This window comes from Cynocephalus volans, chromosome 7 (genome assembly GCF_027409185.1).
Source record: "Cynocephalus volans isolate mCynVol1 chromosome 7, mCynVol1.pri, whole genome shotgun sequence".
NCBI classification, from domain to species: Eukaryota; Metazoa; Chordata; class Mammalia; order Dermoptera; family Cynocephalidae; genus Cynocephalus; species Cynocephalus volans.
The window spans coordinates 11,672,911-11,700,836 of record NC_084466.1 but is presented as its reverse complement, the minus strand read 5'-3'; the positions used below and the strand labels follow the sequence as shown (position 1 = coordinate 11,700,836).

Sequence of the window (27,926 nt, the reverse complement as noted above, 5' to 3'; positions counted from 1 at the left end):
TCTGTCTCTCTCTGTCTCTCAAATTGTTGTATCCTTATACTTATGGTAAAGGCTGGTGCTCAAGATCTTATTTTCAATAAATTATAAATTAAGAGAGCCACAAATAAGCTAAGGAGAAAAAGAAAAGGAGAGATTTTCCAGTTTTGCATCAGAGAACTCTTCAAGTTGGACTTAGCGTTTGACTTGGACCTTGAACAACTAATATTTGAATGAGTGGAAATTGGATGTAAAGAACATTTTAGGCCTGAGGACTGAGCAAAAGCACAAAGGAGAAACAATATTTATTATGTTGATTCAATATATTTATTTCATTTTCTTGAACTTAGAGCTCTTTCTCAGCTGCTCTTAAAAACAACCTTGGGAAGGATTTTTTTTTTTATACTACTTACTCACTTATTATTTATATTATACATTATTTCACCTCCATTTATTATACTTTGTTCATCTTTAGATATCAGAACTTTTAACAAAATTTTAAAATTAATGTTTTCCTTTTCAACATTTAAAAAACTGAGAAATAGAGAAAAATATAAACAACAAAATAAAAACCACCCATAAACCAATTATCCAATAATAGTATCTGGTGGCATATTGTTGTATTTCTTCCTAAGTTTTTTTAAGGGGTAGAACTTTTTTAAATCTAGATTTATGAATCTTTGGATGTTTTGATATTTTGTCCAGAGAAAGTCCACATTCTGTGGTATACTCAGTTGCTTTAGCGTGTGTGTCTGTGTGAGAATGTGTGTGTGTGTGCTTTTCTGCATTTTTATTTAAGATTTAAGTGAGGATAAGTAATTGTTTTCATAGGAGCTAAGTGAACCAGAGCCATGCAGCAAGATGAATGGGAACCTCATATTCAGAGGCCAGGATTTGAATTCTGTCTCTGTTTCTTGCTAGTTGTAGTAACTAGAACAGGTTATTTGGCCTCTCTGCCTTGGTTTAACTCATGTATAAAATAAAGATAAGAATGCCCACATTCTGGCTTTGGTGAGAATGAGACCTAAAGGATGCATTGTGCCAGATGGACACTCTGGGAATGCCCTGTACCTGTAATGGAAAGTAGAAGATGGAAGCGGTCATCTCCATAGCAGGACAAAGAGTGCATCTGTCTTGGGTATCTTGAAACACTAGCTACAGAGTGCTGTGGAAGAAAGCTTGAATCGTACAAGTCAGCAGTTTTGTACCTCAGGGAGGGAATTGCAGCTAGTTGTCCCAAAGCGATTAGTCCTCCCCATCACGTGGCAGCCAGTGATGAACAAATCTGACTATTTGGGAGTGTCAAGCACGTGAACACCATCTCTCTGGTGTGGCTTCAGAGAAGAACAAAATTGAGAACTACTAATTTGGGTAATTTTCTCAGTTCACCACGTGACACTAAGCCATAGTGTAGTGTCTGTGGCCTTTCACTTGGAGTCATGGGCTAAAAACCTGAGAATCCAATCAGGTGTGGCCAGAGACTCCAACGCAGGGACTGGACTTTCTGAGTATGTTAGCAAACAAGAAAATAAGTAAAACCAAAAATAAGAGTAAACATACCCAGTCAGCAGACACATGAAAACTAAGAGCCAATGTTGTTTATCCACCATCCTAACAATAAAGCTAAAGTTGATTAAACCAATTCTGGTAGGCTGGGATAAATTAGCAGTTGTACCTGAAGGTGAATGTAACTAATTTCATAACTTTAAGCAGTTCAGTTTTGATTACACCAAAAGTATAACCTAAAGAAGAGTCATAAGAATGACTGGCAAAAAGAAAATCATAAAAAGTGAGACCGTTCTTTATTTAATTAACTTATTTGTGAAGCATTCAATCACCATAGACCATACGTGAACCATCTCAAAACAAATTTATTAGCAGCAAAAATGTATGTGACCCATAAATGCATGGATTTCCCATCAAATATGGAAAACACATGCTTTTCTCAGAGTAATAGCCCCTAAAGTGCATTCATTTTTAATGGTATATAATTTTAAGATTACATAAAGAAAATAAATCCATATGCTGACTCATGTTTTTGTTTTAGCTTAATATAAACTTAATCAAAGCCTTTCCCACTGTACTCCATGCACCCAGGGTGAGAATAAGAAATAGGCTGCTTATTGCTTGTCTTCTTTCCTCTGTGCTCCTGGAATAGCTGCCCAGGAGTCCAATTGAGGAAACAAGAAGGGATAATGAAGAGTCACCTCTTAATTACACAATCAGTTCACATTTCTTCAGGGAGTTCTATAGTTCATAGCTGCAATTTGAAGGAAATCATGCAGCCCGTGAGTATGAATTTAGTGACTTCCAGGAACCGCTGAATTTATTATATTGGGGAGGACTTCAGACCACTGTCTCAGGCCACACCTTTCTTAGATGGACAATACAGTCAGGGAGGATTGTCTCCAGATTACATCTTAAAATCACAAACCTCTTTCCTGAATTTGTAAGGATATCAGTTAGGACTGTGTTTGGCTGAAGGTGACTGACATGAATAATAAGTCCTCAGGCCGTCACTCCAGGGCAAGGTGGCTGCCTGAGCACCATCAATGTCCCAGAACCCCTCTCTCTTCACTTTTGCTCTGTCTTTCCCTATGACTTCTATCATCATGCTCGTAGACAACCTCCAATTGTGTCCTTCTTCCAGGGAAGGAGAAAAGGGAAGGAAAAGGACAAAGAGCAAAGGACATATGCTGGCTGAGCCTGTTCTGTTTCTTTCAGAAAATAGTAGTTTCCTGGAAACTCACACAGGAGATTTTCTCTTATTTCTCATTTATTAGAGCTATATCATATTGGTGACTCCTCCAGGTTAAAAAGAGCCTGGGTAGTCAAACATTTTCCAGATGGGCATATTATGACCTCGCTGAAAAAAGAAAATGAGAGTTCTCTTAATATTAAGAAGGGGAGAAAGATATTGGATAGGCAGATAGAGTACTCAGCTCTATCAATTAGCATCCATTCATAGGTCAGTTTCCTAACTGAGAATCATGATTGCAGTACTTTAAGGAACTGTGCCTTAACGCTGAGGAATTTCATTAGGAAAGGTCAATATCTAGAGTAGCACTGTTCAATAGAACTTACAAATATGATGGAAATACTCTGTATCTGCGTTATTCAACACATTGGCCACTGGCCATGTGTAGCTGTTGAGCACTTGGAATGTGATCAGTGAGACTGAGAAACTGGTTTTTAAATTTTGTGTACCTTTAATAAATTTAAATAGTCACATGTGGCTAGTGACTACGATATTATACTGGACAATACAGGTCCAGAGCATTCTTGGTGAACTTTTTGCTGTGGGGGATGGGAGGGAAAGGAAGAGGGAAACCATGATAGCAGTGCCAGATGCAAGGAGGTAAGTATCCAGAAGAGGATGAAAGGACTTCTATATCTGGATGGTTATTCACCTGTATGAAGACATGAGAAGTCAGGTGAAAGCAGATTTAGTGCATCTCAAATGGTTCATTAGGCTTGTTTTCTCTACAGGTTAATTCTGTAAAGATCTACTGCACACTTACTATATGAAGATGATTTATCACTGCCCATCTACCTCTAAGCAGAGACATTGTTCTCAGTGAATGGTGCATGTAGAAGATTCTCCCACAGTCTTTCACCCTGGGTATCCCACTCATAGGCCTAAGTGACAACACAGGAGTATGGGTCAGATAAAAGCCAACTGACACTGCTTTGATGGTTTTATTTTTTAACTTAAGTTTTCAGGAACATTTTCATTCACAATAGGTCTCCTTTATGGGACACTTTCCTTTGTTATCTCATGAGACAATGCAATTTTCTTATTTTCCTCCTTTCTTGCTGGATGTTCCTACTTGTCTGGCTTCTCTTCTTCTACCATAACCCCACATATTGACATTTCCAAAGTCTTATTTCACACTGGGTAGACTCATTCTTTTCTAAAGCTTTAAATGCCATCCACTTTGGTAAATTCCAACATGTGTATGCCTAGAGCCCAGTCCTAACCTGTCCTCTGAGCACGAGGCTATGTCCAGTTCCTTACTTGACCTTGCTATTTGGTTGTCTTAAGAGTATTTCCAATGCATAAGCTTCAAAACAAAGCTGATTTTCTGTCCTCACCTCTTTCTTCTGAGGCTTCCATATCTAATAAATGGCATCATTATTCACATTATTTTTTCTTTAGCCAGAAAACTAGTTCTTTCCCTTACCTGCCACATCCAATCCGTTAGCATGTCCTATAGGCATAGACTCCACCCCCAACAGAGATCTTCATCAACTTCTCTGGATTCCCACTGCCACTGCCCTCCTTTATTTGGACAACTGCAGTTGCTCTCTCATCTCCTCGTACTCATTTCCTCCAAACACACCTGATCTATCCCACCCAGTTGCCAAAATGGATTTGCAAATTCTGAATTAAATCACATTACTCCATTGCTCAATACTCTTCTGTCATTTCCCATTCCTCTCAGAATAAATTTAAATTACTTACCAAGAATAAACAGTTTGCTATGTTCTCATTCCTGAATATGTCTCCAACTTTATTATTTATTCCAATTTTTTACTTATAGTTCTTCAAGCACATTGGCTTTTTACTGCCTGTAACATGCCAAACTCTTTCTTGTCCCAAGGATTTCTCATTAGCTTTTCTAGAACATTGGCTGTCTCCTTCTCCTCCCATGGGTGAAACTGAGCTTTTCCTTGACTACCCTAGTTAACAGTGTTCTCACTGTCAAATACACCAGCTTCCTCTTTTGGTCTCCTCTAACTCAAGTGTATTTATTTGCTTACTGTCACTTGTTTTCTCCTCATGAGACTGTAAGTACCAAGGGCTAATGCCTATTTTATTCACTATTATATCCTAAACTGCTAATACAATGCCTGGTGTACACCAAACATTTTTTGAATAGATGACTAATTTATTAGAGCTTATAAGGAAGATATTATTGGAAGTTGCATTAAAAAAAATAAGTAAAGGAAAGTCATACAAATGTCAAATTAAGACATTTAAATACCAGTGCATTTTGATCATTTCCTGTGCTAGATGTCAACTTCACTTTGTGGAAGGATGTAATAAATGAGCTAATAAATGTAAAACAACCTCCTATTTCCTTGCATATACATTCTTGCTGTGAGGAGCCATTGAGTTATTATCAATGATATCCTAAATCAAAGGCAGAATATCTTCCTCTGCAGCAGAGATTAAATAATTCCAATTGCATCAAATTGATGATGATTCTTACTAACTCAGGGCCAGTAAGAAACATGAGCATTTGAGAAGTTTATGCTGAATGGGGCTGGCACTAGACATTCTCGTTCTCTTTCTTACATTTCTTTGTACCCCAGATTATCTGCCTCTAAAGATGGACAGCTTTTTACTTAACTTTTAAAGGAAAACTACACTTGTAAGTAAACTTTGGTTTTAATGGAGAAGTCAAGATATATTCAATTTAATGACTATTTATTGAGTAGAAAGCTCTTAAAGGGGAGCCCATTCTCTAACTTGGTTCTACTCTATAGAAAGTAGAATAAAACAGCAATTCAAAAACTGTTCATTGCCCTTGAACATCAGTCCATTAACCAAATAACCCATACACATGTCCTGAAACCAATTTAGAACTCTCAGTTTGGATTTGTGAAGGAACAAAATGTGAAGGATATTTTGGTAAAGATAGCCTCAATCTACTAGGCATGTTTTTGAGGATCCACTCCATCCAAGGCGGTGTGCTTGGCACTCTGAAGACTACAGAGCTGAATGAGAAGTAATTCCTACTGGCAAGGAATTCACAGTCAAGTACTGGATTCATTTCGCAAATAACTACATATCACAAGGTGAAAGACAAAAAAGTTCCACAGGAGGGGGGAAATAAAGTAGCACAGAAGCTCAGAGGAGAGGCGATGAGTTCCATTTAGGGATCTTTGGGAATCTTCACAGAGGCATGGCCACTTTTGCCCAGCTTTGACAAACAAGCAGTACCTACCTGAATTTCCAGAGGAGGGGAAAGGCATTCCTGCCTCAGCAAAGGCCTGAGGTTGGAAAACCTTGAGAAATGTACAGGAAACAATGATTAGATCAGTTTGGTTATAGAGAGAAGTCAGGGAATAAAATTGGAAAAGTATCTTGAGACCCTATGTTCATAGACCTAAAACGTAACAAAGGCTGAAGCAGGTGAACTTCATGCTATCAGTATTGGTGAGTCATAGGGGACTAGAGATGAGGCTGTGATATGAGTACAGTTGTGCTCTAGGAATCTTTGAGCAAGAATGTTGGAAAGAGATGTGATCGGAAGATTTCTACAAAGTTTACAATAGTGATATAAGTGGAAATGTTGAGGTAGTTTCAACAGGACTTGACAACCTTTGGATGAGGGGAGTAAGAGAGATTCAGATGTCATTTAAAACATTTTGAACTGCTTGACTGCATGGACAGTTTTACCATTAAAAGAAATGGGCAATACAGAAGAGTAGATTTTGGAAAGAAAATTATATATGAGAGCACTTCAAAAAGTTTGTGGAAAGATATAATTAAAAGTTAGTACAAATCTTTCTGTGAAATTTCTTGAAGACTCTTTTATGTAGGTCTGGAAGTATTAGTTGGGGATGCTAGTAAAACACAAAGTCTTGAATCATGGAGTGGATCTTGGGAGAGATTTAGGGGCTGGAGATACAGCCCCGTGATCATTGTGGTTGTCTGAAATCCTGTGATTTGATTAATTTTTTAAGGGAGAGATTATAGAGAGAAAAAAGAAGATGAATAGACACTGGGGAGATAACTACATTTACAGGTCAGAAGAATTGGTAGAGGAGTATAGACAGAAGAGGAGTGGCGAAGGGTCAAGGAGAATTCAATATCATGAAAACCAACAGAGGAGAAAGTGCCCATGAATGTCAAATGTACGCTTACAAAGGATGCAGCGACTGAAAAAGATAGGAATTAAGGTGTCTCAGTTTCTAAAATGGAATACAGAGGCAATAGGACACAGTGGTGTGGGTGCTGAGATCATAGTAACTGGAGCCAGGTTCTGAGCCTGTGTGGTTGAACCATGTGATTCAAAGCAAAATTACTTAATCTCTCTGAGGCTCAGTTTCCTAACTGTAAAGTGGGGATAATACCAGACTCGATGGGCTGTGGTGAGATTATATTTAATACAACGCCATATGGATAAGAAGAGGCTGTTGAAAATAAGTCTATTAATAAGCTCTTTTGAATTTGCCTCCCATTTGCTTTTCATTAACTTCCAGACAATCACGTGTTATGGAAAACCATTACCTGGATTCCTGGGTGGTTATCTTAAATTAATCATGACAACGAATTACAAAAATTTAAGCATTGGCCACTAACCCCTCCTGGTGCAGAGCTGAGTGTAGGGGGAACAAATGGAGCAAGGTTTACTCTCGAAAGTCTCACCAGAGCAAATGGTCAAGGGAGAAAGGCGTCACCAGCTCGAGAGAGACTGATCAGCCTGAATGATGATGATATGGGTCCCTGGGAGAAGAGCAGGGACCAGTGTGTCCATTAGTCTTGATTTCATATACCCTAGTGCCTAGCAAAATGCTCTGTTCATAATAGATACTCAGTAAAACTTTGCCTGACGAATAGCTGATTCAGAGAGCTCTGGCTGTAAGGCAATGCTCGTATCAGGAAAAGGAATAAAGGGTTAAATGGAAACAAGACATTAAAATGGAAGATCATGCAATCTAATGGGGTGTTGGTGGCAAGCAGCTAGACAAGTGTATATACTGGATATACCTATTACAAATACAGTGCTGCCTATTTACCAAAAGGCAAGCATCTCAAAAACCAGGAACCAATGTCGGTAAAAAAAAAAGTGCCAAATGTGAATAAAAGTCTCTTGCTGTTTTTAACTTCTATACAATGATAGAGAGGCACCGTTACTTACACTTTTATCTGTTCTTTTTGGTAAACAGAGGGGTACACAAGTAAGTAATATAATACCAAATGTCATTCACATGGAACTTAACCTTGTGTTTGTATTAGTAAGCAACAGGAGGACAATCAGTACATGCTGTGAGCAGTGGTAAAGTAACTAGCCCTGCAAATTGACCCAGATGTCATGGTGTGCACAGTGGAGAATAGCGCTAAACTCCATAATGATAAAAATGCAAATGAAGGAGTATTTTGTATCGAGAAAGGCTGGTGCAATTCCATCTAAAATGATTTCTAGGTTTCTTTCAAGTCCATCTCCCATGTTACATTCAAATTTATTATTTTAAGTTAGAACTTTATTGTGAATTTCATTTAAACAATTGCATGCCAAATTGATTATGCATAGAGGGAAAGTGTGTTTGTTTAATAGGAAATTGCATCCTGTGGTTTATATATTTCTTTCTTAAGAACTCTGATTCAGCTTTATTTACCTGTCTCCTGCTTTAACCCCCACCCTACGGTTGCTTCGCAGGCCATGGTACGTGTTCCTGCGGTCGTTGTGTTTGTGAGACAGGATGGTTTGGAAAGCTCTGCCAACATCCACGGAAGTGTAACATGACAGAAGAGCAAAGCCGGAGTCTGTGTGAGTCAGCAGACAGCACCTTGTGCTCAGGGAAAGGTGAGTATCTCTGCCACAGCCTGGGCTGCATTCCTGTTCTCACACACAGTCTATGTAGCAACAAGAACAGCCATCTTTTCCAGACTGAGATGGGAGCTTGAAAATTAACCCCATGAAGTTTTGGATACAAGAAAATGAAGTGCATGAGAGCAGTGTTATGCAAAACATCCTCAGCCACTGGGTGCAGTTATGTCTGAATGAAACAGAACTAATAATTTTCTAAAGAATAAGGGCATCAAAATATACTGGGAACTGAATGGACAAAAAAACAAAAACAAAAAAAGGCAAAAGGATGATTGTTGAGATCACCTCTGAAACAGCAGCTGAGAGCTGCAGAAAAGGGGTCACAAGCATCCGAGCTGCCGAAAAATATGACTTTTGGAACTTCTGAGGCTAAATTGTGCAGACTCATATGTGGAAGATGGGAGGGTTGGAGGTGTGAGAAAGAAATAAAAGGAAACTAAATATTTAGTTTCATTAAAAAGAAAAAGAAGATTAAATGGGTCTCACAATTCTGGTGCTATTTTCTTTGGCCTAAAAATCACCAATTGTTCCAAGAAAACGTTTAACTTAATATAAGAAAATAGACAATAATTAAATGAAGGGGAAAAAAGCCTACCAAAAATGATTAGAACCTACAAGTTGATTAAATTTAAGCCACCAACCCCAAAGCCATGAAACTTTTATCACAAAAAGATTTTTAAAAAAGCAAGCCTTCCCCATATCCCTTGTTTACATGAACACACACACACACATACACACACACACACACACACACACACACACACAGAGAAAAATTAGAACAGTTTTTTCTGAGTGAAGAATACTAATGGATTAAATTTTGGACACCTGGATTTTGATGTTTCTGGATAATTTTTTGAAGTGTCTTTAAAATCTTGCTAACATCCTGAGGCTGGAGTCGGGGACCGGACCCCCTCCCACAACTAGGCACACTGCCATCACCACCAACAACTAGGTAAGAAGCATGCCAAAAACATCACCTCCATGTGGGTGGCCCACCACAGCTGCCACAATAACCGTGGCTGCTGCGAAAGTGGCTAGATGCCACAAACACCATACAGATGGCCCGCCAGCCATTGGAGTACATTGACACAAGGAGAGTCACCAGCAGAGACCAAAGAAGAGGATGCCTCTCTCCACAAAGCCCATTCTAAACTGACAGAAGAAGCATCTGCTCTATGATAATATTGGGGGACCTGAACACACCTCTCAGCATTGGACAGATCATCTAGGCAACAAATCAACAGAGTGACCATTACTCTTTCAGAAGGAGAGAAGAAATCTAGGGTAATTAGAGGGGGTGGGGGGAGGGAACGGAGGGTGGAGAGAGAGTGAACAAGGGACATAAAGAATAATTACAATTTGTAACAATATATATGCTAGTAATATTGATTTGATCAACATATGTCAATGCTGAACCCCCCAAAATGTATAATTAATTATGCTTCAATAAAAATTTAAAAAATGTTTTTTTCCAGTAAAAAAATTATATATATATATATAATTATATATATATATATATATATATAAAACTTGCTGACATACTACATATGCCACTGTCCAGGAGGCTGTCATGTGCCCCTTTGCTAGTGCCCAGAAGATATGGGCTCCCAAAGGATTCTTCCTACTTCTTCTGGGGCTTCCCAGCTCTCCTCTTCAGCTCATACCTCCTTGAATAACAGACAGCCCCCCGCCCCGCCCCCTATTCAGAGAATGTGCAGCTCTGGCCAAAGCTCCATTTACCCTCAAACACCTGTGCTGGGTCAGGATGAACACGCACCACTTTGAAGAAGACACAGTGAAGCCAAAGTATACCAGAGACGCCAAAGAGTGGTAACAAAGAACCCGAGCAGTGACGCCACCAGGGCACGTGAAGGGGCTCTCTGAAGCAGGATATGCCATGGGAAATGTGTCCCCAAAATGGTGGCTATTGCTTTACCTGTCACACAAAGCAATCAAGTTGAAAGAGGCTTTTTGACATGATTTTAGACATCAAAACAGGTGGATGCTATGACCACATATGGTACCAGAGGAAACTGAATACAAATGCACTGTTTCATAGACAATAGTGTCCTTGGTTTCCAGGAACTCTGTGTTTGAGACTTATGTTTACAGTGCTCAGACAAGGAGGCCATTCCTCCAACCAAGTGCCATCACAGCAGGCAGTGGCCCTTGAATGAGCTTAAAGCAAGTGCTGTATTTCTTGTTTCTTCTCCCATGAAATTCAGTCTAATTCCAAGCCCCAAACAATTCTTCTACTAGTTCTGTTTGCAGGGGGCCTTGGCTCCTGGAAACACCTGCTCTGAGTTCAAGCTGTGTTAGGAGGACCAGAAGTGAGGAAGGAGATAAAAAGGAAGAGGCAGAGAGAAAGAATTGGGGAGGAGGAAATTAATGGAGAAAGGAGGAAGAGGCAGGGATGGCATTAACCTGCAAGGGGGGAGCAGAAGGGAAGAAAAGAGATGTTATCAGATCATAGGGGAGTGTCCTGCCTATTAAAAAAAACTAAGAATGATTGACTTTTCTTTTAGATATTTTTTTCTCAATGTAGCTTAAAACACAGAGCTCTAAAGTTTAGATTTTTTTTACTTGGTTTTTCCTTCATGGCATCATCACTGGCATAAGGATATGTTTTTCTCAGAAGCTTAAGAAAATGAAGTCACCAATTCAAATTAACACATTAGTTTGCCTGTTTGTATTTATTCTAAAAATCACCCATTGTGAGCATGTGTGTGTGTGTTTACTAGACACACTGTAAGATCATTAACGTTGTCCATAAGCAGGTCTTTGCTTAGTCACGTCCAATTGCAGGTACAGGAAGAATCCACAGAGCCATGCTCACCAGCGTAGTGAACAGCAGTCTGCCATTTCCTAAACGGAATTTAATGCATTTTTATTAAAGTCATTAGAGTCTGAGGAAAGATTTTCATCTTTCAGCGTAATAAATGTAGAAAATAGAAAAAAGAATTAGATTGACTGAATATTGACCGAAAGGCACTTCCTCAAAACAAAACAAAACCAGAGAAATCTCTCTAGATAATGCCTTTCAAACTGTTTGCTTTGAATGGTGGAAATATATCTAGAGATCAATGAAGGGTTGAAAGCATTTTGTCTAAACTATTTGTTTATCCTTCAATGGGTAGAGAGTTTTAGAGTCTTTAAACTAGAAAGGGGATGTAAAAGCTGCCCCCAGGCTGCACATTTGATGTTCGTATTAGTGATGGGCATTCATATTGTTGGCAGCAGCTGACGGCTGCTCCTTCCTGTCTATTCTGGAGATATCAGTGCTGGATTACAGACGCAGAAAGGGGCTAAAACCAAGATAGGGGGACTGTGATCTGTTGTAGGCACAGAGGGTCATGGGGACATAGCAGTTATTCCTGGATCTTATGGGGAGGACAACCCCGCTCCCCACACTGACAACCAGAGAAAGAGTAACTCATGAAACAGATGAAGAGACTTCACCAAGGTGGCAGAAAAGAGAAACCTGTTCCAGATTGTTTGACCTGGGCCACGTATTTCTTGATAAATCTCATAAACTTGCTCAGATTCCTCATCATTTTTCTCAAATTTGTAAGCGAAAACTCCTTACCTTGATGATCACACAGGATATCCAGAGTCTGTCTTCCTCTGATGATGGAACAGGTCCGAGCAGTGGTCTTGAGGTCACCACGGTGCCCACTGAGCGCCCACACCCATCAACACGAGTTGGAAACATGCACATCCCATGAGCTGCAAATAAAACCATCACCTCAGGAGACGATGAACAAATTGTGTTTTATTTCTTTACAAATTTATAGCCAGGACAATAAATCACTCCATAGAAAAATTTAAAACAAGATACATTGTTGTGATCTTCATAACAGATGGAGTAGTTAGTACAAGAGTGAAAACTGCCTGCTGGGATGTCAGATTGCAGCATTTTGTCAGGCTTGATGAAAGAGAAAGTCCAGCGTTGGTAATGGAGTGGGACAACTACCAAAGGCTCCTTTCCCTCAGACTCAGATGGTTTTTCTGAACAATCAAGAGAGATGAGCTTAGTAGCCAGGTCTCCCCTAAGTTTAGCTACCATTGCAGAATGTATAATTCATAGGGTTTTTGTTTGTTTTGGGGGGGACTTGTTTATTTGGATCCAAGACTAACCAATTGCATTTTTACCATGACAACTTCAACCTAGATACAGATAATCACCTCTAATATTTATACAGATGCTCTTGTGTGACAATGGCTGTAAACACATGTCATTAAATGTCTCCTTAAATCCTCACGATGATTCTTGTTGGGTCCCACATTATCCAAATAAGTCCAGGGTACACCCACTCACCCACCCCTCCCCTGTCTCATTTTCCTGGAAAAGAGAAAAGGGATCCTGGGATTCTGATCACCTCTCCCCATATGGCTGACCAATCATATCTACAACATACTTTTGTATCTATATGAATTTTTTTGTTGTGAGAGACACCTATTGGCAGATAGCTATAGAGAAGAGTAGACTGAATCAGATTGAAATCTTAAGTTAACTTTTGCTTATTGCCCATGTTGTCCTGGGTCATTCCCTTATCCTTTCTGTATTTCCATTCTCATCTTTGAAGGCAGAAGAATTTCATTTCCTTTTCCTTCTTAAGTCTTAAGGAGGTTCTGAAGACGCAGGAGAAAATGCAGCAGATTCCCCAGGGATAGAAGCCAGCAAAAAGCACAGAAGGGAGATAGGATCATTATTATGTTGAGAAAGAAAGTAAATGGATTAGTGGTGGTGTAATTGTGAACTTACCACCCTAGAGCTCCTGCCACAATTGCCAGCTGCTCCCTATGACTGGGCTGGGTCTCTGGGTGTGAGTGGGTCCTGGGCAGCTGAGTTGAACAGTCACTCACCTCTTGGTAGCCTTGAAGTTTCTGTCTGTCTGCAGAATCTTCTCCCTAACTTTCTCCCCTTCCAGAGAGGGATCATTTAACCCCTGTTATTGAAAACAGCCAGAGTGCTGTATAAGAAAGGTGCTATAATAAGGTCTAATAACTATTCACGCTGTCTAATTATCACATGCTATGCTTTTCCTATTTTACAAGCTGTAGAATAATTTCCTACCTCTAAGATGCATTGAGCATGGACAAACAGGAAAGAACAACACAGCTGGGAAAATGCTGATGGAGAAAAGCTACTGTTTCATGGCACATACGAAATCAATCCCCATTTTTTATTCTAAGTGTTTCACTGCCTAGTAGATGTTTGGAGCTGAAGTTTTACTAATAAATGTGCTATCAATATATGCCATAGTAACTCTAGCTGAGCTTACCAGGTTTAGGAAAATTCTTTACCATGTCCTGAAGCTAGGCATTCCAGAAGCAAGAGCTCAGAATACTTTCAGGGCCAGGGGATAAGTCTGAGCTCTTTTTTATGTTTTGTGATACACACAGATAAAGATATTCTGGGGGTAATACATGAATATGAATGGACATATAAAATCATTTACTTCTGTTGGAGAAGTAATTTTGCAATGTAATAAAGATAATATTTTAGAAACAACTGAAAACAGTCAAATTCTTTAAATAATTTGTCTTTCTTCACTCATGAAAATAAAACATTAAATATGGTGCCTTCAGAGGAAATTTCTCTGATAATCAATGAAATGATCCACGTTTTCTTTGTTGGCAGATATATCACTAACCATTTGTTAAACAAGCAGTTGTGCGCTGACCATTTTTATGCCTAGAAATTTGAAAGAAAGTCTTTAAAATCAAGATAAACATATTTCAAAAACAAAGAAATGCTGTATCTGGATGAGACCGAGAGGGGACCATGATCCCTTACAGACTGACCTGAGAAGACCAGCTTCCCTGGGTCTTGAGGTCCCCCTCCCGGCTGTCAATCTCTCATCAGAACTGAAAGGTGTCTACATTTTGCTCAGAGCATGCCAATCAAACTAGTCCCTTAGGAAAACAAATCAAGTCTCAATGAAATTATGCTGTGGTTAAGCGAGAAGTTAAAAACAAAATGTAAACACAATTCTCACAATAAATATTCATATACCTAATTCTGACTACTCTCTTACCTTGAGTATTATTATAAGAGATGGCAAAAGTTTAATTTGACCATTGGATATTCTTGCAACTAAAATGTGTATACTAGTTCCCATGATATGAAATGCCACATGGTGCTTACTGCTTGGGCCACATCAATAGGAATCCTTTCCTGGTACCTGTGATAAGTCTTATCTCCATTTCCCTTTGACAAGTCTAACCCTGTTTCCCCCATCACTTTAATCACCCAGGTTGTCCACTCATTTTTCAATCACTGTGTTTCAACAGAGGCACTCATGATTGATTCCTGCCCCCCTCCCAATATATTTTGAGCTTACCAGCTCTGGAATTCTGTTATGTCAAAATACTTTTTTCTACTTCACGTTCTCTTAAGGTGATTTTTAACCTTGAACTTGTAGTAATAACCATCTTTTAGTAAAAGGAGATCACATTTGGAAAGAATAACCAACCCAAGGAAATAGAAGGAAGAAGTCCTTTTTACGTGTGTTTCTTTTTAATATTAAGTTGTCTTTCCTGCTGCAGTAGAAGCAATTTTGCCATAACAGAGTTTTTAGACTGTCATGTAAAGATGTTTAGACTGAGAGAACTTTCTTGTCTTTGGGATACTGTTTAACTCAAAGGTTTTCTTCAATTTTAAATATGCCATTAGTAAAATTCTCAGTAACCCAAAAATAACCAAAGAGGAAGTTTTTTTTTTAATTATGTAGGAGATAAAAAGAAGGGAAATGGGTGAAGTGGTGGGAGAAGTGGCTGAACCTGGAGCCCCATAAAGGATGAGCACTTTGGGGGATTGGAGCAACTCTCGATTACAGCAGGAAATCCTGCGGATGGGGTCTGATATGTCAACTGTATGTGAGTGATTGTATGTGCATTTTTAGCACTTTAATTAGCCACCCAATATGCAGATGTGCTCCTACTTCAAGAAAATCAGGCAAACAAAAATCCAACGATATAAGCACAGTAATTTAGTGTTATTTTATAGAATACATCCTCATTTAATAGAATTTACTATTTGGTGCTTTTAAAGAACAGGCACTTTTTAAAAACATGACTCAATTCAGAAAAACAAAACACAGAAAAAATGTTTTGAACACCTTTTTGGAAGACCTGTGAGAATCAGCCACGGTCTGCTCTCTTGACATTTCAGAAGGCCTGGGCCATGGCTCGTTTGCTCAAGGCTAATTGCAACTGTCTAGATCTGTCACAAAGGCTTCCTGGATGACCTTTATGAATTACAGTTAAGTAAAGCTCCCCTCTGAGATACCAGCTATTCAATAAATTTTACGTTTGGAAGATAGGTTATTTGAAGCTTATTGTCAGTGTGTCAACAATACTCTAATTCTAGATGGAAACCTGTAGTCTTACAGGCTTTGTCATTTCAGGTTCTTGTCATTGTGGCAAATGCATCTGTTTTGCCGAAGAATGGTATATTTCGGGGGAACTCTGCGACTGTGATGACAGAGACTGCGACAAGCATGACGGTCTCATTTGCACAGGTGCAGTATTGGCCTACTCTAGTTGTTTTATGCCGCTGTTTGCAATAAAGCCAATGACACCCAGCCCAGCATGCTTCCCGTGGCTGGACAGGACAGCTTCCATGTAATCAAGGGCCAACTGTTGACATGAAGTGAATATGAAAGGAAGGTGAGCATTTGGGAATAAGCGCTAACGTTATTCCCAGGCACAGAAGAATACCAAAGAATGAAGCCAAATTATAGGACTGTTGGGAAACCTCCGCAAAGTAAGTTGCCCCCCAAACTCACACACATGCAGTTATATATTAAAAAGAGAAAAATTCTCTTGACAACCATTTTACTTTGAATATGGTATGGGGAATGGAATATTATCTTAAAGGGGATCCAGGAGCCAGTAGTTGATGTCTTCGTTGTTTCCAGGGAACTGGATGAGTGTATGTATGTGGGAGAGAGATGGGGGAAAAGAATAAAAAAGGCTTAGTGGTGTAATAGCTACTGCTATCCTAATTATTCAGTCCTAGTAATTGGTTATAAAACTACTTCAACACATTATAGGGGAAAGAGAGACATGTATATTTTCTCTCCTCATTTCTAGCTGAAGGTAAAAGATGAATATTTGTGTGTGTCATAGGTTAGGCATACATTTTCTGTTCTCCTCTACTACACAAGACTCCTCCTCCAGCTGGTTACTTGGTTATTATGTCAAGGAGCTTTATGATTCTCAGCATTTATTCAGAAGCTAGACGTAACTTGCCCTCTAAGGGAAAACAAAATTGTGACATGGAAGCCTAGCTGGAGTGGTACAGGATGGTTACTATTTGATTCACAGATGGTGGCACCAAATAGAGTAATTGTTTGAAAAATCAGATTTCTCACAGCTGCTTGATAAGAAGTAGTAATAAGATCACTGCACAAGAAGAAAATCTGCAGAAGATGAAGGAAGTGGTTTTATTATATTATAGACGGTTACAGTTTATGATAGCATGTTCCAGTCATGACCGTGATGACCATTTGTGTTTTATTTCAGGGAATGGAATTTGTAGCTGTGGGAACTGCGAATGCTGGGATGGATGGAACGGAAATGCATGCGAAATCTGGCTTGGCACCGAATATCCTTAACAACTACATGGGAGAGGACTGGATTCTTATTTTCCAGACCATTAGAACATATAAATGCAAAAGAAACCATGTATAATCACCACTAGGACAGGTTAAACAGGCTATTGTATGTTTTTCCATTTCTGAATGCCTGGATGAAATCTGGGTACCCATAAGAAATGAGTTAAGCAAACTCTGATTGAAGTAACACAGAAAGAATTTTTCTTCCATAATCAACATCATTGGTTCTCAATGAGGGCAATTTTGCCACCCAGAAGACATTTGGCAACATCTGCAGACACTTTTGATTGTTGCACTGGTTGGGGTGGAAGGGTGTGCTATGGGCATCTAGTGGGCAGAGGCCAGGGAGGCTGCTAAATATCCCACACTGCACAGATGGCCCCCACCACAAAGAATTATCTGACTCCAAATGGTGCCAGCGTTGAGAAATGCTGAATTACAAGGTTGTTAGAAATCCACATCCTTACACAAGAAAGACCATATTAGAATCTAAGAAAAAGATGTATCCTCATATAAATTCGTCAGTAAGATTTTTCCTGGATTCCATATGATTCAGTATTGTCATATGGTGACAATGAAGATAGACACACATGAGGTATAATGTCAGGTTGGAGGCGGGGGGAGGTTATGCCACCAGATCACAAGTGCTTCAGAAGGGAAAAGACTGGTCATTTTTAGCCATTAAGTCATTTGTCTAAACTCACTTTAAACTGACAAAAGAAGATTATCTTAAGATAAAGGGAGAAATTATGAAAAATGTACAATTTAACATTTTTAATAAATAGTGACATAAGTTGTTTATACTCTGTGTCAATATATATTTACCTACTAATAATTAACAACAAAAAAATGACTTGTTATTCAAGGATATCTGTTTTAGGTTCCTAGAATTAAGGGATTACATTTTAAAAACTGGACAGGAATTACATGTACAGAAATCTGATTTCTCACTATTTAAATTATTCCTTGGTAATGGGACCCTTTGAAAAAAACATTATCTAGTTAAATATGTGATGGGTCTGAGATATTCATCAATTTCCCTTAAAAACTCTCTTTTTTCTAAGGATACATTATTTACTAGAAATGTAGGGTCATACAAAGAAGTAGAGAAGAGATACTGTGACAAAGTCTTACCAATTTAAAAAGCTCAGAAGAGGACCAAAAGATCTAGAAATGGCTTAGACAGAAATTAAAAATATTCACTCAGTGATAGGAACAAAATTTTTATTTTCTTAATGGTGAAACTTTGCTCTGTATGAAATTCACATTGAATTATGAAAATGTACAATAATTGGGACTTCCCTTATGTATTTACAGTTAAATCTACTTACACACATCAGTTTAAGCGACCTTTAATTATTTAAAGCTAAAAAAACAAAAAAACACTTTTTTTTCTAAATGCGAATTCTTTCATAAAATCCTAGAATAATGTAGCAAAATCATTTCCATATTGTTTTAAGATGAAAGTTTTTACTTGGAAATTTTATTTTAATGATGTAAATATTCTAGAGTCATGGCTTAAACTTTGTAAAGTCAAATCACCCCAAATAAGGAAAATATGCATCCTCTGAATTACATAAAAATTTAATATTGAAAATTATTTTAAGAGAAAATTTAACTGATGCTGATTTTTATAGTACTAATAATGTTTTCATCATTTAATAGATGTAGAAAATTGTTTTCTATCCTGAGATTTAGGAGTGTGACCATATTAGCTGTATCTTTATTATTGAGTATGTCAATTGATAAATCAGTTTTGTAAAATAAGGGAAATATAATTAGTCAAGAAATAATACAGATTATATTCTTTCCTCTAGCTGAACATTTTAAGCCTCAGACAAGCCTGTTATAATTGTTCAGCCGCAATTTTAATGACATGTGATGATGCACAGACACTGGAATTCATTACATTTTCTAATCATCGTAACACAAATGACTTTCTGATTCCCCTATTGCAGCCCCCACATTTTTATAAAAGACCACGTAGTAAATATTTTAGACTTTGTGGGGCATATACATCTCTGTCCCATATTCTTGTTTATTTGTGTTTTTTACAACTGTATTCGGATCCCCATGACAGCCAATGCCAAAAAGAAAAAGAAAAAAAATACTTAACTGTAAAAAATAAAAATTCAATCTGAGCCCCCAGGCCATACAAAAACACATTGAGGGCTGGTTTGAGATCACAGCTGGGCAGAATTTTTCAACTTCTCCTCCACAGGAACTGCCCTTAATTCTCTGTTTACTCACATAACTTGAGGTGTGTATTATTTTTTCATAATTCTATGTACGAGAATACTTTAAATAATTCATGGAAAGATTCGTATTATCTTTTGATTCTACTTTTCCATGAACTTTTTGAAGTACCTCTGTATGTTGTTATCCCTTTTCATTAACAACAAAATTGCTGCTCTTTTTATATTTTCATATGAGAAGTGTCAACAATATCCTCAGCATTTATGTTTTCTCAGAAAAAGAGGTTAGATATTAAAGAAATTATTATACTATAGAGCTCAAATGTGATTTGTCTAAAATTTGGACAAAGATGAAAATATGTCATAGCCAGCTATGTTCTGGGTTTCTCTTAGTTACAAATTATAGAATCAAAAATGAATTATAGCATAAGTCACATGGTACCTAAACTCTAACAAATGATTTTTGCTTGAAAACAGAAATATTTTATTTTTACTTCTTTCTGTCTGCTATGTTTCTTTCGTGTGTATGTGTGTTTGTGTGTGTGTGTGATTTTTGATTCTAGCAATGCAAACATCAATATATCTATTAAGAAGTGATTGCATTTACATGTTTTAGACAGAAAAAATACAATAAAAATCATTGCATTTATTTAAAGACATAAAGTCTACTCTTAAATACGATTTTGTACTTTGACTTTTGACTCCATTACTAATATAGAAACTCCTTCTAAAAAAGGCAGGGCAAGAACGCTTTGTAGTGGATGAGAGAAAATAAGCGAATTTTATTGGCTTGTTCATGTTTTTAGGAAGTTACAGTGAGATTAATGGCAACTGGAAAGGATGCAACGAGTTTACAGATGGCGTTGTCACTATCCCTATTTGTCCAGCAAACCATCACTGAGGAATTCCTCCACAGGACTTTTCCAAAAAAAGCCTCTGTCCTAAGATGTAAGAGGAGAATCATAATACCTATTGCCTTTCTGGGCTCCTTAAGCTTATCTAGATTCCAGCAACACATTGGAAGAAATGGCCTCCACCACCTCAAATGCAAAATTAATGGCAGCAGACATTGAAATTAGACTGAATGGAAACCGAGAAGAAAACAAAACCAAAATATAACTCAGCCTTAGTTTGCAGACTCAACTATTAAAACTTTGAAACTCTACTTAGGATTCAAGAGAGACAGCAGGACCTGTGTGTCAGCATGTAAGATAAGAAACTTAAGTTATGAAATGTATTTTACTCCAAAGGAACAATTTACCTTCTTGATTCTGATATGCCTGCATTTGGGAAAATAATCGAGCATTTAATCAATCTGGTCTCTCTTTGGGGAAGTATTAAATATTAATTATCTCTATAATATTACAGAGGAAACTTTAAATGAAGTGATATGTCTCTAACTTAAAGAAAAAGTTGTTTTTTGCTTGTTTGTTTGTTTATTTTTTAAAGAGAATCAAATCTAATATTGATCATCCTGAAAAAACAACTATTTCAGTGCTTTAGGCATTAATTAAGCAAGTGGTCAGTTGTAATATAGAAACTCAGCTTCCTCTCCAAAAGGCAAATGATTAGAAGGACTGGGCAGGAGTCTTTCGGGCCCGTGGTGGATTGCCTTAAGCCACCCCGACCCCAAAACACTTAGGACAAGGAAACATTTCGAGCAAGAATCTCTAAATTCTCCAAGATTCATATGAAATAATGCTCAGTTCCATTTCACTCTTTAAATAGAGTGGACCATTTCCATGTTTTCTATAATTTCTCCAAGTGAAGTAGTAGCAAAATACTTTAGAAAGTAAGCTTATTAGAAAACAAGAATGTTGTCACTTGAAATAAAACAATTAATGTTTCCAAGCGTTGTTGAGGGATGAGCAAAGCAATCAGCTACCATAACAAATCAGTGGAAATAACCGTCCTCCACCAGAAATGCATGCAGAAGGAATGAGATATTATAGAGCCTTGATACAGTGGACATATGTACATGGAGATAGAAAACACACAATCTGTAAATACAAATGAATTCCATCAGATTTACTATACAGAACACCAATAGTGACAGATTGCACTTACTGAATAACAGCAAATGTAATTTCTGTGGGGAAAAAAAAAAATAGTGAAGTCTTATCCCAGAAGAATAGCAAGAGAGGTATCATCAAAGAGCTAAAATTTTCTTTGGCATGGTAAGGGGGAAAATTGAATTTACCAACTTATTTACATGACAATTCTCTATATTTGTGGGTGATGCAATGCCGTTTTGTTACATAAAGTTGTTTGATGTTTTTAAATATGCTTTCATATAAATATTTTATTCAATATGTTGTATTTGTCAAATACAACAAATGATATTAAACACAGAGACTGTACAATGCAGACAAACTCTTGGTATGTAAATTGAGTAATACATACTAACAGTTCTTGATACACATGTCCTACCACATGCAGTTCGTGAGTGCTGCCCTCTTCCCATGCAACAGGTGAGACCAGACACAAAGGAAATGAGCTAACTAAATTACACACAAGGACCTCTCTGCAATGTGTCTAAACATATATTAGAAGAAAGTATTTTGACATCCATTCATAGGGATTAATGCCCTTAGAGACAACCCATATAAAAAACAAAACAGAGGTGCACATTTACATAAATCTCAGTAATTTACAAAAATAAATCTTGTCTTAATTTCAACCAATAAACAGGCTTGCAGGAGAGAAAGAAACCAGCAAGCAGGGCTGATTATCAAATACAAATAGTTGGGTTTGTTTGGTGTGTGTGTGTGTGCGCGCGCGCGCGCGTGCGTGTGCGTGTGCACACGTAGTGGTGTGTGTATAAGCCCATCTAATTGGATTTACAAGTTAAATTATTCTTAGGTTGCCACTTATTATGGGATATGTGTCTTCCCTAAATAATTAGTTAATGTAATTTGTCTAAAATATTTAAAATTATCCTGTTAAAAACAATAGGCTTTAAAATGGCATAACCTCAAATCAATAATGGTGAAGGGGATCATTTTATTGTATCTGTAATTTAGCATTATTGACAGTAAATCTATTCAAATGTTATGCTAATTTTTATTTATTAAAATGGAATCCAATACGAAAATGAAATAAGCATAAACAGTTAAATTTATACTAAACCTTTAATCTGCTAAGCACACCAAAATTTTTAAATGCCAGGCAAGGGCTATCATGGAGATTTATAAAAGCAGTGACAAAATAATTTTCCAGTAACTACAGTGCAGATGGGGAAAAATAGCAACTGGGTCACCCTTCCACATGGAGATAGTAACAAGTGGCCGGTACATTGATCACATGTATAGTTTTCTGTAAATGAGGTTCAGTTTGGTCTCCATGAACTCTTTTGAGAAGAAAACATTGAATTTTATTAAGTGTACACAGAATTAACAAATATATTTCCAAACAGTTTAATATTGAACATTTTGAAGCTCTTTATATCCAATATTGAACATTTTGCATGGAATCTCCACTGCGTAGTAAACTATTCCTGACATTTCTTAGCAGTTGCCTTCCCTAAGCTCAGTTCAACAGTATTAAATTTAAAAGGAAGTTAAGAGAGCAAAATAAAACAAAAGCAAATTGGAATGAACCAACATCGTGATGTTCAAATGTGTTGGTTTGCCTTTTATTTTTACCTAGGGTGATTCAACAGACTGTATTCTGAGATCATGGCAAGGCACCTCTAACACAGCCACTGGGCAACACAGGCCCCAGAGAACTGAGTTAGAGGTATGTACTGGTGAAATACACAGTACTGGACTCAGCATGCTGAGCTAAAAAAAAATATTTTTTCCTAATATGTCCAGTTTAAAAACTTGTCATTAAACACCAAAAATATTAAAGTCTAATTTATAACTAACATTTGCATTGCTGCTGCAGAAAGGAACACAACAGCCGCCCTGCCCATGCTCTGCTGAGTATGAGTGGAACGCAGCCAAAGAAGGGATGACGTTAAGTTCGAGTCATTAAAAACAGGAAGGACTACATCTGAAATGGATTTAGGTAGCGCAATTCTTGTAAGTCAGAATTATTGATTTTTCTTTTTGTTTTTTTCCTTTTTTCCAAATAATGAGGATTAATAGATGAAAAATGAACCTTAATCAGGCCTACAAGGCCTACAGAATTCTTTGGACCCACTTTCTCAAAAATCAGTGGGTCTTGCTCGCTGGGCAAGGCAAATGTTACCATTACCAGTAAGCTTGTGATATGTATAAAACACACACACACACACACAAAGAAACTATAGGGGGATGTCAAACACGTATCATAGAGAACTTCCCATGGATTGTGTTTGACCCACTTCCCACACAGGCAATGCCAACCTCGGGAGCACGGTAGCTGCTACTGGATAGAGCGTATATGTGTGTTTAATCGATAGTGCGAGCCAGAGACAACAATCTTAATCTTTATAGATGCAATTTGTAATAATAGGTCTAGAAGGCTTCCTGATTCCCTGATTGCTCTCCGAACTAAGCCAACTGCAACATTTAAGATTTAGAGGAACACAATCCCTGCAAAAGGTCACAGACAGTGGAGCGAGCAGCCCTGTAAAAACGGGAAGAAGAGAAATCCATAATAGCACAGGTTTACAGCGTCTAACTAGAAATTACTCAGTATTATTTGTGTGCTACAAAATTGAACTGAAACACATGGATTTCGCTGAAACAGGACTCAAAAAGGATTATGGGGAGCTGTCAGCAGGCAAGGTATCGAGTGTACTTGTGAAGTATGTCATTCACATGAAGTGTCACAGTCACAGAAAAGATATTAAAAAGGCATTCCATATCTGGTAGGGCATTCCATGGTCTGAGTTTAGCTGGTTGTCCAGTGTCTTCTTGTTGTGGGGGGTGCAACAGGTTGAGATTTATCCGCTTGCAACAAAGAAGTTTCGAGACAGCAAGGAGCCAGCGTCAGCTCACTTCCAGCTGCTCTTCAGCCATGGGAGCAGGAATGTCTGGAGAGGATAAATCACTCAACTGTGCTCGGGACAAGTAAGTCACAACACCCGTGCGGGTCTGGCTATGTTGTCTTGCTCTTGTTGAGAGGTTTGCCTCCATTCATTATTGCAGACGCACTTGTGCTTTTGCTCGGCGTCACCCCAGCCTTCGGGACCGTTTCGCCAACATCATGCAAAGACGGTTCTCGGTACATGGCAACTGGTGGCGGGAGGAAGGGAGAAGAAAAGGGAAACAGTGCTTGGTTAGGTGCAGCCTGGACATGCACAGACCCCAGCAGCTTGCCTATTCTGTTTCCCCTGAGGGAAAGCCATTCTCCTGCAAGGGAATTCTTACTTTATAGCAGTAATTCCAGCCCACAAACAGAAGACAATACATCCCCACATTCCCAGGCTTTATACACCTACCACGTTTATGTGGGTAAACCAGGTAAGCGGGAAGACATTCATTCTTGGGGAAAGGGGGTGGCTCAAGGATCCAAACCCATGACCTTGATGTTTATGAGGCTGTGCTGTAACCAACTGGGCTAACTGGCCAGCCTCTAAGAGAAAAGGTTTAAATGGGAGCTATGGTTTCTTGTAGGTCTATGATATAAAACACACATACACCAAGTACAGGATAATGACAGCCATTTAACCTGATTTTCTTTGCACAGAAAGGAAAACTCAGACTTCCCTTCCACCGCGCATTAATGTCCACACTTGAACTCCTCATTCCGGTTCATCTTTTTGAGCCCAGATATTTATACCCTTGATAGAGTTTGGATGTGTTGTCCCCCAAAAGCCCATGCTGAAATCTGATCCCCAGTGTGGCAGTGTAGGGAGCTGTTTGGGTCACAGGGGGAGGATCGCTCATGAATAGATAAATGCCATCTCTGGTGGGGAGGCATAGTGAGTGAGTTCCCACACTATTAGTTCCCACCAGAGCTGGCAGTTTAAAGGAGCTGGCACTTCCCCTCTCTCTCTCTTGCTTCCTCTCACCATGTGATCTGCTTGCACCTGCCTGCTGCCTGCCACTTTCCACCACGAGTAGGAGCAGCCTGAGGCCGGTGCCAGATGCAGCTGTCCCAGAATTGAGGGCCAAATAAACTTCTGTTCTTTATAAACAACCTAGTCTCAGGTACTCTGTTATAGCAACACAAAAAGTGGACTAACACAACCCTATATCATTAAATTATTTTCCTTGCAAGTGGTTCAAAACCAACATAGTCACACTACTGTCAGCTTCAAAGCTACACAAAGCAATAACAATGAACTCACTTCCCTTAAGCCCGGGCCTTCTGAAGATCATTGTTTTGATTTTTTTCTCTCATAATTATGCAATAAGATCATTAAACAACTGAAGGCAACTGTGTGGCATTTTATATTTTTTATGCCTTTTTTGATATATTATTTAAAATCTAATAATTGATGTCATGTAGAGCACAGAATGGCAAGACAGCAACTGAGACCAATGCCTGAGTAAACAGGAATTGTCTGAATAGTGTCTGCTGACAGAACCACAACAGTACATGTGGCTTTTTAGAAAATGATATTAGTAGGACCTAGGAAAGGACATTTAAGAGTGACTAATGCTTGGGAAAAACTAGTCGAATTAAAGTCATGTGCCTTTATGCAGGTGCGTTAAACCTGCCCAACCTCCTTTTTAGGTTTTCAAAAGTTTAAGGTATGTTATGATGAGCTCTTATGTTTAGCCAATATAAATTACCATATGCATTTTTTATTTTCAAGGTGGTAGAATTTTACCTTTTGCATCAATTCATCATGTGATTTTTTTCAGCAACTCACATACTTAAAAGTGCAAATGTACATTGGGACAGTATTGAATGACTTGTCAAGGTAGTAAGGAACTAATCCATATTCTTGAAGTACATTCCAATCTCTCACTCCCACTAATAATTAAGTTAGGAGACAATACAATCAAAGCATTGACCTTGATTATCTATGTAGTAAAGTTGTATAAGAGAGATGAATGCCCTAGAGTATCAATAATTAATCAAATACCTAATTTGTCCTAACATTTTCAGTAATACAATTTACATCCTGTATAGGTTTTGAAAGTTTGAAATTAATTTTCCTCTATTAAGTAAACTGTGATAACCTCTGTCATTATGGTACCTACCCCTTAATTGTACTTAGAGTACTTCTGTCTGCTAATTATTTGAAAACACGATGAAAAATACTGTTTCTCTTTCATATGTACATATACACACAACACATACAACAGTTCAACATATGATTGAAATATCAAGTGTTATTATTACGCCACACCATTAGAGTCTCAGATATTTCCTATCGGATATACAAAATAACTAGTTTCCAAATTTTACCTCAGTTGAGTCACATAAAAGCCTTTTTGGTTTTTATTATATTTGTGTAGCTAAGAGGTAAGGTTTTAGAAATTTAGTCAATTCTTAACTGTCTATATTCAAAACAAAATTAGTGAAACAAAGCAAGGTAGCATATAAACTAAGGGCTTTGTAGAGCTACTATTAACTTAGTTTTTCATTCTTCATTTACATTTGAATATTGGCGAGTCTGATGGTATCAAAATTCATTTAAAACAATAAAGCCATATCATGAATGTGTTATCTGGGAAAAACTGAGAAACCCTCTAACTTCTGTCTACTCTAATTTTCCTTATGATTTACCGTATAATGAGAATAATCCACTCATATTTTATATTCTGTAATAGTTGATCCTTTCCCTGATAGAAATTAAAAAGTACTCTGCAGGCTAATTTTTTGGGTTTCAATGAATTGTTTTAGAAGCAAATTTTATTAAGTGTGATAGTAAATCAACATGATTGAAATTATAAAGATGATATTAACCAAGACTGGTTTTCCAAACTTAGGCAAAACACTTAATTATTTACTCACAGATAATAAAGAATTGACTATTCAAAATTTCAGATTATCTTATTCCTACACAGAGAACACGGATTATAAAACCAATATGCATTTTCACTTGATGGCTAAGGCTTTCCTTCAGGAATAAAAAACGAAAAGAAAATTGAACTGTCTAAGCTAGCTTAATTATTTACTCAGTTATTGTAGATCTGATCTTCTGCAAAAGACTATACAAAAACATTTGAATAGAAAACATTTTTGAATAGCCTCAAACAAAGGTTACATAGATAAAAATAAGTGACACTTCTGGCAGAATAATTAATAAGAAAGGTGCAGATATTTCTGATAAATTCACAAAACTTTGTAGCCTGCTCCGTGAGAGTCTGATCAGAGTAAAGAGAAGCCTCCACTGTTTACAGGTGAATGCAGGTAAATTATTTGTAAAAGTAGTTGGTGCCACAAATGTATGCAGTGAGCGGTTACCCAGTTTCATCAACAAGTCCTTGAAGGGTCAAGTTATTATCTCTTCATTTTCTGTAATTATAATAATGTCTAAGTATGTAATTACTTTCACCTAGATAGGGTTAAAATGGGCAAATACTTTTGATTTCATACTCAAAACTTATTTTTTTCTTATATACTTATCATCATAGATTTGTAATAACATTACAGATTTACTTTTTTAAAAATTATTAAAAATTATGTAGGGGTTAGACTAGATGCGGTAGTGAGGATTTGAGGCTTTGGAAGGGGGC

At 37.7% G+C, this 27,926-nt stretch overlaps 2 protein-coding genes across 4 annotated transcripts in view; one reads left to right on the top strand and one right to left on the bottom strand.

The window, feature by feature from the left end:
- The window catches only part of ITGBL1 (integrin subunit beta like 1), a 222,706-nt gene extending 204,790 nt beyond the window's left edge, over window positions 1-17,916 (top strand). Inside the window, exons 9-11 of the mRNA XM_063103004.1 lie at window positions 8,370-8,516; window positions 15,953-16,066; window positions 17,073-17,916. Of these exons, the coding sequence (XP_062959074.1) occupies window positions 8,370-8,516; window positions 15,953-16,066; window positions 17,073-17,164 (353 nt within the window). The 3' untranslated portion in view covers window positions 17,165-17,916. The remainder of the gene's footprint in view (window positions 1-8,369; window positions 8,517-15,952; window positions 16,067-17,072) is intronic.
- Window positions 17,917-24,387: 6,471 nt separating this feature from the next.
- The window catches only part of FGF14 (fibroblast growth factor 14), a 652,329-nt gene continuing 648,790 nt past the window's right edge, over window positions 24,388-27,926 (bottom strand). For all 3 annotated transcript variants that reach the window (XM_063102786.1, XM_063102788.1, XM_063102787.1), the window contains one exon: window positions 24,388-24,524. In XM_063102786.1, coding sequence (XP_062958856.1) covers window positions 24,388-24,524 — 137 coding nt within the window. The remainder of the gene's footprint in view (window positions 24,525-27,926) is intronic.